At 39.5% G+C, this 14,214-nt stretch overlaps 1 protein-coding gene across 5 annotated transcripts in view; it reads right to left on the minus strand.

Moving 5' to 3' along the window:
- Positions 1–4,347: 4,347 nt before the first annotated feature.
- The window catches only part of Rab28 (RAB28, member RAS oncogene family), a 76,959-nt gene continuing 67,092 nt past the window's right edge, over positions 4,348–14,214 (minus strand). The window contains exons 6-8 of one of the 5 annotated variants that reach the window (XM_051165296.1): positions 12,628–12,687; positions 6,821–6,915; positions 4,348–5,215 (exon numbers count right to left, since the gene is read on the minus strand). In XM_051165296.1, coding sequence (XP_051021253.1) covers positions 6,826–6,915; positions 12,628–12,687 — 150 coding nt within the window. In that variant the 3' untranslated portion in view covers positions 4,348–5,215; positions 6,821–6,825. Of the gene's footprint in view, positions 5,216–6,820; positions 6,916–12,627; positions 12,706–13,206; positions 13,832–14,214 lie in introns of those variants that run through there. The other 4 variants (XM_051165294.1, XM_051165295.1, XM_051165293.1 and 1 more) reach the window with 4 other exon arrangements.

The following is a 14,214-nucleotide window of genomic DNA, read 5'->3' on the forward strand; positions in this document are numbered from 1 at the left end:
GCTGTCACTCGAAAGCAGTGATCACTTTTCTCCCTTCCTTCTGCCCCAACTCAGGTGAACTAACTTGCTATACATGGTTCATGTATCGCATTTCCCATGGATGGAGTCTCAGAAAACCCAGGATGACACGAGGCCACATGCCATCAGCTTTATAACCAAAGGCTGAGGTTCACAGGCATAGGGCTGCATATGGTCTGCGGAAGTCTGGTCCAGGCTACCCACCAGGTCACCATTCACAGTACCAGTGTATTAGATATTTCATTGGCCCTCCAGGACAGAGAAATAAATGTCTTGTTCTTACGAAACATAAAAAGGTTCTCCAAAGAGGGAAGTGGAAGTAAAGGGGCCTGGAAAAGAATGAGTATGTTCTGCCTTGCATGTGTGCCAGGAAAGGTCTTATTCACACATAAGTTTTAGTTGGCAAAAAGAACTTTTAAAACTGCGTTAGAAGGCTTTTATTAATTCCTAGTCACTACCACTGCTCACTGCCTTCTACTCTGAGTAGTTCTCATTTGTTTGTTGGCTGTGCAGACCTTTGAAGCAGAAGCTCACAACCCTGCAAGGCAGGGTAACAAGGCATAAAGTGAAACACCCATCTTTGGGGAGCAAGCATTTGATGGTTCCTTCCTAGGGCAGACTGAGTCTTCTCCACTCTGTTCCACTCGTCCTACTTCTGGCAGCCTATTACTCTTCTCCTAGAGGCCATTCTCATCTAGCTGAGTACCACTATCTTGGCCCTCTCACCCTGCCCTTCTCCCTTCCACTAGAACTAAATATAAGCTTCTTTTACCTATTTAATATGGTGTCAGATCCCCTCACCTTACTTGGAATGTGCTATTCTTCTCTTAAAATCCGCATCCATGATGGGCAATGCAGGCACAAGTACTGTCTCTCACAAACCACATTACAATTTTAAAAGGACAGCAGCATAAGCACCATTTAAAAGCCTAATATAAATGAAGAACCTCAAGCCCTGCTGCCCTGCTCACTTGACTACCCAGGTGCTCACATAGTGAATGCAGCCTAAGATTACACTAATTCTTGATAGCAGCTGTGTTATGCTATTGGTACTTGTTCTATCTAAAATCTGTTTTTAACCACACTTGTCCTTGAGGGATGTTTTATCATGACAAAGGATTTTACACTTTGATGTGCCTAGGTCTAAAGGGCAAAATAAAGATCTAGCTTGGTATCTGTCTGGGAACCTAAGACCTCTAGTACAGACCATTTGCTTATATAAGAAGAATATGGTTTTAAAAGAATTAAAAATTAGAGCAAATGACAAAGGAAAATTGACATACTATTAAACAGCTCAAGGCACAGCTTGATACAGAAATGCATTATGGCTGACCCTCCCCCATCCTGCTTCTATCATGAGCCCCACTCCTTTCTTTGTGCAGGTTTTCCTTTTGTGACTTCAGGATGGCTGCAATGTCCCTCAGAGCTACATCCTTTTTCATCCTTCTCCAATAGGTAAATAGTCTTGGATATTTTTTGTTGATGTTCTTCATTTGGTTGACTGGGTCATTTTGGGTTTTTGTTCTTACTGCTGTTGGTTTTTCTTCTACTTCAGACAGCTGAGCACACATCCTCTTGTTTCATCATTAGCCCTGATGGACTTAACCGCTTCTAAACAGAGTTTATATCCTAATGGACTTAAGCTAACGCAGATTCTAGAACTGAGTGGCTAGAAAGGAGGGACTCTATCAAGAATGAAAAAAACTGTGTCTGCTCATAGACATCTACCATAACAGACCTGCATTTCTCCTGCATCTTGAAACTGTTTAGGACATCCAGCATTCCAGCCCATACTAGCATAGGTTATGGGAAAGCCCTTTTCTATTTTAAACATCACAAACATTTAAACATTCTATTTTATTTTATCACGCTCTATCACTGTTTCAGTTATTGACTTTAAATCCTCGGCTTACCTCCTCCCAGAATAATACAGCTGTCCCAGGAGTTCTTCGAGCCACTCCAAAAAAACCACTCCAGAGTGGTTTGCCACATGTAAGAGAGGGTGCACTTGAGATGCGGCATCCAATGACCAGTTCAGGCTAAAGACTTTTGTGTTTTTCAAAAGCTCAGTAAGCAGCAGAAGTGACCACAGTATGTTTGAAACATTACAGCATGTGCCTTCAAGAGACAAAGTGTCTAAAAGTAGATGGAAAAAACTTACAATTTCTTAAAATTAAAAACTGTAGGCAAGAGAGATAACAGTCAAAGTAAAATTATTCTACATTTTTGTTTCAAAAATAAACCTTGAGGTATAGGAAAACTTGGTAATGCAGAACTCAGAAGCCTGCTTCCCCTGTGCTGTTGTGCATGCAGCTTGTGTTTGCTTTACCTGAACTGAGATTCTCAATACCTGGTCACACCTAACTGACACACAGAAAACCAATGGAGATGAAAAAAAAAAAAGGGGGGGGGGGGGGGAGGGAAGCAGTGTCAAGAAAGTGGATGGAGCCTCACAAGCCAATCAGCACTTCTTAAAAGAACCACTCACACCCTGACCTGTTCAGTTCCCAGGAAGGAGGTCAGCTGAGTGACACAAATGTAAAGCAAGCATCATTATCAGGCAATTCTGTTCTCAATCAGAAGTATTTTGTATGGTTCTTAACTCTGCCACTTACCAAAGATATTTTCTCTCAGCTCCATTCTCCCTTCATGACAAGGGATGATTCTTCTCTCGTCAGCTGTCATAAAAATGACAAGGCGTAGAATCCTCCATGACTGAACAAACCTACAAAGGCCATTGTCTTCCCTCCCCTGCTCAGTTGCAGCCAGTTCAAACTTTAAAAACACACCAGCACAGACTCTTCACTGTCACCACAGACCTTTCTGATTGTTGCCCCCTGGATACTCACAGTGCTCAGCTTGCACCATCACACGCACATCAGAGAGGTATAAACTTCTGAATTCCTCATGTTTCCATCCGCGTGTAAAAACCATCACGAAAGGGCCAAGGAGGAATGGCCTCCCCTTAACTGAAGTAAAGCCTCAGCTAATTTAGTTCAGCCATGGGCTTCAGTCAACAACAGCATTTAAAGCCAACAAATCTCTCTCCTAGAAGCCCAGAAAAAGCCTTGAGGCTTTACTTAGCTTCCTGGGGTCTGTGAATTGTAGTATGGTTACCTGCAATATGGCTAATATTGCTTCTAAGTAAGTACATACCATGTGTGTCTTTCTGGGTCTGGGTTACCTCACTCAGGATGATCTTTTCTAGTTCCATCCATTTGCCTGCAAATGTCATGATTTCCTTGTTTTTAATAGCTGAGAAGGTTCAGACCTCACTTATTCAGTTTCATCTTCTCCTAAATGCCCTTGCCTGCAAACATTAGGCACATGCTGACAGGAGCAGCAGGCTGGACAAGGATAAAGGGCTTATCACCTGGAAGGGCTTAATGGTGCTAAATTATTAGACAATTTAAAATAGTAATAAAATTAAAGGCTATACCCTACAACCTACTGAGTACAGTCACAATTTTTAATCTTAACCTTTAGCTCCTTGAAGCAAAAACAGATGTTCCACCAGATCTAGCTCTCACATTCCAACATCTCAACAAATATGTTTCTTTCCTCAGTTGAGTTTCCTTAGATGTACATGATAATAACTTTTATAACATCTCTAAGAGCTCTAAACACAGGTTTCCAATTTTCTGCACACACTTGCAGCAAGTCTCCAGAGACGCGAAATTTGCTTACACTAAAGAACATGAGAAAGAAGATACCCAGCTTATAAAAATAATACTAGACTCACAGAGTTACAGAAGTTATACCTTGTGTATCACGACAGGAAAGGGAAGGGACCATCCTAGAGGTACTGATATGAGAATAACTTCATGTGTGTGTGCAGGGGGATGGGGACTCATTCCTACTTTAGTAGCAAATATGTGCTGAGCACCAGGCCTTTGCACAAAACACAGCATACACAGCACAACGATGACTTAAGATAGAGCAGAAGGCAGACACTGTGGGAAAAGAAGGGAGAAGAAAGGAAGGGGGTACGGAAACAGGGAGGTCAAAAGGGGAGGGGAAGATTCCTAGCAATGGGATTTGTGCAGCTGGAACAGAGAGTAGAGTACCAGCCAAGAGATAGGAACAAATCCAGTTTTATGTACACAGAGGCAGAAGTGGTATGAGCTAGGTAGAAAATGAGCTGGGACTAATGGAGGCCCAGAAATGGCAGGCTGTAGAAACAGGTCTATAAACAATCCAACAAAATTACCAGGAGCTCTTAAGTAGCTGACTACACACTAGACGTCATAAGATTGCTAGCCATTTGATCAAATCTACTTTGGTTTTCTGTAACACAAAAGAAGATGAATGAATGAAAATTCCAGAAAATGTAATTTAAATAAATTTATTTATGTGAGAAAAACATCTGAACATCAGGTACAGTGTGATCGATCCACAATGATCCAAGGATGTCATGACTCATCTGGAAGCACTCTCATGCAGTCTGTACAAGAAATTCCACGTGAAGGATCAGCTGAACCATTTATCAAAATTCGTAAAGCCATCTAAAGCCAAATAGGATAAAATATGCAATGACCATGATACAGTAGTAAAAATACAATATCAAATACTCACTACTTGTGAGTTATAAACTACAATATAAACAAGTTAGGCTCCTTTTAAAAATGAAAAAAATATTTCTATTACAGCCTCATTTGAAGCACTTGCAATTAGATGCAGCTTTGTACATTTTACTCTTAATAGCCAGCGAGGAAACACCTTCTTGAGTAACTGTTTCTCTATCAGTGCTCTGAAGTACATATTCACATATACAACTTCAGATAGAAAATGATGATCAAAGCTTGGAGCATCTTCCTATGTGGTTAGATGTTGGTATATCTGAGAAAAAAGAAGTGAGGACATAAAGAAGCAACATGGTTCTTCTAGAGCAAGGAGGCCGTCTCAGTCCAGAGAATGGACTCTCCATTCAGATTTCAAAATGCATGGTCCAGAAGCTGAGTTCCTTCCAGTCAGGGAGCTGCCAAGGATGAAGGAGCTGAGCAGGAGGAAAATGTGAACTGACTACAGAGATGGTCACTGACAAAACACGTTCCTAGACAGCCTGGGCCCAATCCAGGGCCAGGGCTATCAATATGGTGTGTGCTCACTGAACTGCACACATGGAGCTCCGAGGTGGGTTAACAGTTCTTGATATGGGCTCTTGGTTGTAGTTTACAATATCTGCCTTCACCACTCTCTGCCATAAAAGAAAAGAGTTATTATAAGGATATCAGAAAAAGTACCTAAGCATCTATTGTTTTCTGAGCCCTGGTGAACATCTAATAACAAAGATGATAGATAAAACAGGTATTTAAAATAATCAGTCAGAATAATAAACAGTGAGATTTGGAGTTCTCCTGTTTGTCTTTTTTTTTTTTTTTTTCCTTTAAGGTAGCAATTTGGTCATGAATTTTAATAGTAACTGAGGCTATCACAAGTTTTATTAAAAACACAATTCAATAATAAGACCTAAATCCTGGTTATAATTTTAGTAAAAGTTAAAATCATTCATATATAGTCGATAGCTAAGATATCACTATTTCTTTTTTTTACGATTTATTTATTTATTATATATACAGTGTTCTGTCTGCACATAACACCTGCACACCAGAAGAGGGCACCAGATCTCATTATAGATTGTTGTGAGCCACCATGTAGTTGCTGGGAATTGAACTTAGGACCTTTGGCAGAGTAGCCAGTGCTCTTAACCTGAGAACCATCTCTCCAGCCTGACAAAGATTTTCATTATTTTTTTTTAGTCCTTTCATGATCATTACATTTGGCCATAACTTTGTGAATTAGAAGAGGTATCTGTAAAGGACTCACACATAAAGAGGAAGAGTTCTGAGAAATCCCACTGTAAAAAATGCTTCCAGTTTTCAAGACATTCCTCTCAAAACACTTACTTCCAGATAGTTCACTAGGGGTTATGCATAGTGATTCTAATAAAACATGACATAATGAGGAATTTTTTTTTTAAATCACCTCATATCCATGCCTATGAATCAATTTAAACCAAAAGATACTTTCACACATCCTTCTCTCTCATGCTCAGTCTGAAACAACAAATTTAGCAAAATGTCTAATATTCTACCACTAAGCAAAACTTGAAATTAAAACAAACCCTCTATTGGATTCAGCTTTGATAAAGTCTATGTGCGCACGCGCACGCGCACGCGCACGCACACACACACACACACACACACACACACACACACACACACAGAGAGAGACAGACAGAGAGAGAGAAAGAAAGAGAGAGAGAACAATTCAAGCCTTTAAGGAGTTTATAATAACCTTTCAATTACCATCTATTTCAGGAGGAAAATGGTAAGAAATTACTAATGAAATAACTGCTTCAATCCTCTGCACTGTGTGTGTAATAAACACCCATAGAGATAAACACATTTGAAAGTAACTGAAATGATATTTTAATTTGTTTTCAATTTCTTGTTTAATTTGTAAGTTTCCCGGCAAAGAACCAATTTTTCAAAGTTCTAAACCATGATGTCATTTTTTAAAAATATTTATTTACTTATTAAGTATACAGTATCTTGCCTGCATGTATACCTGCCCATCAGAAGAGGGCACCAGATCTCATTTTAGATGGTTATGAGCCACCATGTGGTTGCTTGGAATCCAACCTTTGGAAGAAGAGGCAGCACTGTTCACCTCTGAGCCATCTCTCCAGACCACCACGCTATCATTTTAACTTAAAATGTTCCTTCATAAAGAAAAACAAGATAATATAACTAGCCCCCATTGCCCCCCCTCCCAATGGCAGTAATTCACCCACAAGTACCTGCACTACTGTACAGAACAGACTCTACTCTGAGAAGAGCTGGGGTGTTGATTTTCTTCTTCCGGATACTTGACTATTTCTGCCCTGACAATATGCTGTCAATTCCGTACAACATAAACAAGATGTAGGAGAAAGAAAAAGAGAAAGAGAAAGACAAAATGAAAAGTATGTTTAATGACTAACAATAGAAGGGAACACCAAAGCAGAAAAAATTAACATGAATTTAAACATATCACAAAAGAATCAGCAGGATGTTCACACATAAAAGGAAAGCAAAGAGAGGCCCAATAAACATCACTTTATCATTCTGTTCAGCCAATGAAATAAATGCCTTTAACTTCTCAGCATCACAGAGGGCTATGAAGATTTACTGGACTTGTCTATGCTAAAGTGCAATAAAAGTGTTTGTTTCCCTTGACAAACAGTACTGGTGATCTACTATGTCAGTCACTCTGTGTTAGGCAGGCATGACTAAATCACCTGAAAGATTTAGTCACATGTTGCTCTAGACCTAATGGGCAAAGAACACGCAACCAGTTGTCACACAAGTTAAGAGCTTTGCTAGTGAGTGTGATGCTATGGGGACACAAGGGTGGAGGAAAACTCTGCTGTTTCAGAATTCAGAGGTAGCCATGTACCCTTTACTGCTCTCATATTTATAATTTTTAGTTTCCCAGGGTTTCCTCTGCTGTGTACTTCCCACTTCTCCTAACCCCAACCTCCACATTTCCAACATTCACATAGAAATCACTTCAAATGCAGTTGTCGTGTAAAATAAAAAATCATGAACTACATTATTAAAGCATAACAGCTGTTTGCTCTCAAGGGTTTTGCTAAAAAAACAAAACCACAGTACTACATGTTAGTGATCATTTCCTTGGCGCCATAATAGGGCGCCATGAAGTAACAAGTTCCTTGCATCTGTAGATCTGAAGCAGGAGCATGACTGCGCAGACCTGATTTCAGAAATCTCTTCCTAAAAGCTTATATTTGTTTATTAAAATGAATTCACCTTAACACGAGTAGTTGTCTATGAAGACATTTCTTAATAAAGATTTGATAAACACAGAGAGTAAATGACAGGACTCTGTACTATACGAATGTGTGTGGTTATTTGGGTTCTGTATAAGTTCTCTAGTGGGAAGTGTTAACTTCTAGAAAAAATTCTTCACTTACTAGGCACCTGGCCTGATGCTAGCAACAGAAGCATTGCCAACTGACAGACAAGATGCAAGCAAGTCACATCAATAAAAGGTATGCCAATATGTAACTCCCTCAACATAATTGTTTCATACTAAACTATAGGTTACAACGAAGAAAAGGGATTTTCACCACCAGTAAATAAGTCACTCATCAAACAAAACACTGTTTAAGATCTATTTATAAACATGGCCAAGTTATGGACCCGTGTGTAAGACATTGGGGTCAGAGTACTAACTAACATAAATGACCAGTTTTTATCATTCATTTTATCAAATTAATGAGTAATCCACAAGACCAAATTTTCCTTGGGGTTCTGATTGTTGTACATGACATTTCCAAACCTGATGCTGCAGCAAAGGCTTTGAAGATTCAAAGCTTTGTGAATTGTGAATAGAGAAATGCAACTTCCATATCATAAACTTCATGGTAGGTGGAGTCACAATAGTTGGCTTATTTATAAGACTTTTAACATACATCCAGTTTCTCTGTTTTGTGTCAATAGAGGAAAATAATGAAGTGGCCCAAAGAGGAAAGGAGCCACATGGGTGAACAACACCAGCTTCACTCTCATCTCCCCAAACAGCACTTGCTGAGACTCCTAGCAGCAGGGGATATGGAGACTGGAATAGCCACTTCCTGTAGCCAGTCAGGGCTTCCAGTGGAGGGAGGGCAACAACAATCCACCAATAAATCCTTCCACCCCAAGTTTGTTTTGCCTACAAGTGTGGGGATAGAGATGGAGCAGAGGTTGAGGGAAAGGCCAACCAATGACTGGCCCAACTTGAAACCCACCTCATGGGAGAGAGCCAACTCCTAACACTATTAATGATACTCTGTTATGCCTGCAGACAGAATGCTAGCATAATTGTCTTCGGAGAGGAGTCATCCAGCAGCTGATGGAAACAGATGAAGAGACCCACAGCCGAACAATAGGCCAAGCTTGGGGAGTTTTGTGGAAGAGTGGGAAGAAGGATGGAGGGTACCAGAGAGGTCAAGGCCACCACAAGAAGACCTACACAGTAAACTAACCTGGGCCCATGGAGGCACACAGAGACTGAACTACTAACCAAAAAGCATGCACGGGCTGGATCTAAGTCCCCTACACATACATAAAAGATTTGCAGCTTGGTCATCATGTGGGTCCCATAACAATTGGAGTAGAGGCTATCTGTAATTCTGTTGCCTGTTTTTGGATCCCTTTCCCCTGTCTGGCCTCAGTGGGAGAAGATGTGCTTAGTTCTGCTGCGATTTGAGATGGTAGGGTGGGTTGGTACCCCGTGGAGGCCTCCCCTTCTCTGAGAAGGAGAGAGTGAATGGGGTGAAGGGGCATGAGGGTGGGACTAGGAGAGGAGGGAGGGGCCTGAGATCAGGCTATAATTGATTAAATAAATAAATGGAAGGGAAAAATAAGAAAACAAAAGACAACAAATACTGGTAACCATGGGGGAGTGAACCCATGCACTGCTCATTGGAATAAAAGTTATTCCACACAGTGTCAACATCAGTATGGATAGTCTTTAAAGAACTAAAATAGACTATCACATGATCTAGCTATTTTTCAGTTCCTAAGGCAACATATCATAAAGATCTCTGCACATCTATGTTTCTTGCAGCACTATTCATAACATTCAACCTATGGAATTAGATATACAGAGAGAGTATAGAGAGAGTACAAATGACCAGTAAACACATAAAAACATTTTCAACATCCTTAGCCATCAGGAAACAGCAAATCAAAACTACACTGAAATTCCCTCTCACCCCAGTAAAAATGGCTATTGGTAAAAAAAAAAATAATGCTGTCAAGGATGGAATCGATAGCTGTATAAATTGCTGGTAGGAATGTAAGCTAGGGAAGTCATTATCAAAATCAATCCAAGAACTGAAACTTAACCTACTATACAATTCAGCTTATCACTCTTTCAAATGAATGCAAAGGAATCTAAGTCGGCATACTACACAGATATGTGCACACCCATGTTTACAGAAGAACCACTCACTACAGGCATGACTTGGGATCAGCCTAGGGATCAAGCAACAGGCGAACATATAAAGAGATGGGATGCACACACACTGTGTAGATCAGTTCAGACAAAGAGAAGGAGAGTATTCCATTTTCAGGAAAGCAAATAGCAATGGAGATGGGTGTGTTAAAAGGAATAAGCCAGAATCACAACGATAAATACTACATTTCCTCTCATATGCCTTTAAACATAAGTTACCTTGCATGAAATATAAATACATACATATGCATGTGTGTACGTGCGTGCATGTATGTGTGTATATACACATATATGATACAAAAGTAAAAGTGGGTTATTGGGTAAGAAAGGGGATCCAATTCTAACTGCTTTCACATAGGCACGACAATAAGAGTATATCGCAGAACTAATTTATAAAATTATCAAGTAAATATTGAATGATGTGAAAAGATAACAATTGTTTTCAGCTGCATAGAATGATGTAAGGAGGTATTTAGGAATGTTAGTTTGTTGCTTCAAAGCAGACTATTCTTGCTCCGAGTTTTCATTCTATTAAATGTCTGACATACAGAGCAGATATAATGGCATTTTTAAGCTCTTGACTGCTGATACTTTATCATATACTTATAAAACTGCATAGGAATAGTGAAAGAGAACAGATATCTTCAATAACTGATGCTATTAAATTAACAAAATAATATCAAGAAATAATATTATTGAATGATTTCAAAGATGAACAAATAACCCTAGAGAAGTTAAAGTACAAGCAGGGCCTATAATCCCTGCACTTGGGAGAAGAAGGCAGGAGGAAGCCAACAGAGGCTACAGAGTGAGGTCCTCGCTCGAACAAGTTTCTCTGAACCTTAAAATCCATTAAATAAGAACGGATAAAAACTTTATTCATCTTTTCCCACCAAAAGGGACAAAATTATAAAATTATCATTAATTTGTAAAAATTAATTTTCAAAAAAAATGCAATTAGACCCATATTTGTCACCAGGCACAAAACTCAAGTCCAAGTGGATCAAAGACCTCAACATAAAACCAGAGACACTAAATTGGTTAGAAGAAAAAGTAGGGAAGAGCCGGAAACACACTGGCACAAGAGACAACTTCCTGAACAGAACACCAACAGCCCAGGCCTTAAGGTCAACAATTAACAAATGGGACCTCATGAGGCTGAGAAGCTGCTGTAAAGTAGAAAACACTGTCAAGAGAACAGAGCGACAGCCTACAGACTGGGAAAAGATCTTCACCAACCCTACATCTGACAAAGGTCTAATATCCAAAATATATAAAGAGCTCAAGAAATTAAACACCACCAAACCAAATAACCCAATTGAGAAACGGGGCTTGGAACTAAACAGAGAATTCTCAACAGAGGAATATCAAATGGCTGAGAAACACTTAAAGAAATGCTCAACCTCCTTAGTCATCAGGGAAATGCAAATCAAAACAACTCTGAGATTCTATCTTACACCCATAAGAATGGCTAAGATCAAAAATTCAAGTGACACCACATGCTGGCAAGGATGTGGAGAGAGAGGAACACTCCTTCATTGCTGGTGGGAATGCAAACTAGTACAGCCACTTTGGAAATCTATCTGGCGCTTTCTCAGAAAAATGGGAATCAGGCTTCCTCAAGACCCAGAAGATGCTCCACCACACAACAAGAAAATTTGTGCAACCATGTTCATAGCAGCCTTATTCATAATAGACAGAACATGGAAACAGCCTAAGTGTCCCTCAGTGGTACATTTACACTATGGAATACTACTCAGCTATTAAACACAAGGAATTCCCGAAATTTGTGGACAAATGGATTGAGCTGGAAATGATCATACTGAGTGAGTTAACCCAGAAGCAGAAAGAGTCAAATGGTATGTACTCACTTATATCTGGACACTAGCTCAAGGGGCATGTCCCATGAAAGTCTTCACTTACCAGGAAAGTGGGACAGAGGGGAGGACATCCTGTTGGGACTCTAGGTGAGAGAAGCATGGGAGAATGGGGAAATAGAAGGATCCAGAGAGTCCTGGAAACCTACAAGTAGAACATTATGACGGGCGGATCTGGGCCCAGGGGTCCTGCTCAAACTGGCACCATCCAAGGACAATACGTGCAATAAACTTTGAACCCCTACCCAGATCTAGCCAACAGACAGGACATTCTCCACAGTTGAGTGAAGAGTGGGGTCTGACTTTCACACGAACTCTGGTGCCCCATATTTGACCATGTCCCCTAGATCGGGAGGCCTGGTTGGCACTCAGAGGAAGGATAGCAGGCTACCAAGAAGAGACTTGATACCCTATGAGCATATACAGGGGGAGGAGGACCCCCTCAGTCACAGTCATAAGGGAGGGGAGGAGGGAAAAGCAGGAGGGAGGAAGGAATGGGAGGATACAAGGGATGGGATAACAATTGAGATGTAATATGAATAAATTAATAAAATATATTTTTTTAAAATTAATTTCCAATTTCTGCAATAAACACTCACTTATACATGTAATCTATTTCCAAGCTTTGAGATAATATGTAAACAGAAAATGGGAAAGAATTCATGCATAAAAATTGTTACAAGAAATCTGTTACTTTTTAAAATATAAACTTTAAGATAATCACCTGTGACTGTTCTATCTCTGCTTTGTTTAATTTGATTCCCAGGATTTCTGCCGCAACTTTCTGAAAACACAGGAAGACCTACATAACAAAAATAAGCTTAAATGATTTAAAACAGGCATGCTTAAGTTACCTTCAAATACACTAAATTTCTAAAGAAGCATAAACAGCAAGTATTCTAAAAATGACCCCATTTGTCAAATATGGAAACACATAAAATGAAATTGTCTTTAAAGAATTAAACCACAATTTAAAAATCCAAGCAGTTTGCTAAATTAAACATGCATTTATTACTGAAAACATATTTTTAAAGATTTTTTTAAAGACTTATTTTTATTGTATGTGTTTGACAGTGTTCATATGTAGAGCATATGTGTACCTGGTACCTAAGGAGATCAAAAGCAAGTGTTAGATCCCGTAGAAATGGAGTTTACAGATCGTTTACAGCATCCACTATGTGGGAATCAAACTTGGGTCCTCTGCAAGAGCAACAAGTGTCCTTAACAACTGAGCCATCTCTCCAGACCCATTTTTAAGGATTTAACATAACAATTACCATGACAAATGTAAAAAACACACTAGCACATCTGATAGCACACTAAACTCTCATAATTCCTGAAGAAAATTAAAATAAGTTAACATAGTATTTACTGTTCTGGTATTTGACTGACAGCTCTATGCTGGTCTCTTGAGCTGACTTTAGTTTGTTTAACAGGTCTTGCCTTCCAAACCATTAACACTCCTTTGTCTCTCTTATCATTGTCAAAACTCTCCATTATTCCCTAAGTAAAGCAACTTGGTAATATTTATTGTATTTTATCAGTTTGGGGTAAAGGAATGATGGAGTCCATTACAGCTATACATTATGAACATTGCTATAAACATCACTTAATATGTGGTTGGCTTTTGCCAGGTCCTCTACAATCTCTGGAGCTTCAGGTCTGACCATTTCTGCTATGTAACTTTCCTCTGCTCCATAGCTATCCTAGCAGGTTTCTAGCCCAGTTCATCTCAGATCACTTACGGAACATAAGTTGCAAGTATAGTAACGTAATCCTTTCCAGGAGACTGCAGTGATGGCTCAGAAAATAAGCACACTTACTGGTCAAGAGGACCCAGGCACACTCCCCAGCACCCACATGGTGGCTCACAACCACCTGTAACTCCAGTTCCAGAGGATCCCATGCCTTCTAGCTTTCATAGGGTCCTGCATACATGTGAGACACAGAAAAAAATTTCACACAGGCAAGTACATACATGAAAATAAAAACAAATAAATCTTTAAGTAATTGTTATTTTTTTTTAAAAGTAATAGTCGTAAAGAAGGTGCTATATTTGACCCCAGCACCAAAAGAAGAGAAAAACTAAGTCAAACGAGACACTAGCCGGTAGCCAGGAATGGTGACTTATGTCTTTAATCCTAGCATTTGGGAGGCAAAGGCAGGTGGATCTCTGACTTCAAGGCTATCCTGATCTACAGAGCAAATTCCAGGTCAACCAGAGCCACATAAAAAAACCGTGTCTCAAAAAAAAAAAAAAAAAAAAAAGCTAGTCTTGAAAAACATAAGCAAAGAAACAAAAAACTGAACA

The sequence above is a fragment of the Acomys russatus genome, chromosome 22 (genome assembly GCF_903995435.1).
Source record: "Acomys russatus chromosome 22, mAcoRus1.1, whole genome shotgun sequence".
NCBI lineage: Eukaryota > Metazoa > Chordata > Mammalia > Rodentia > Muridae > Acomys > Acomys russatus.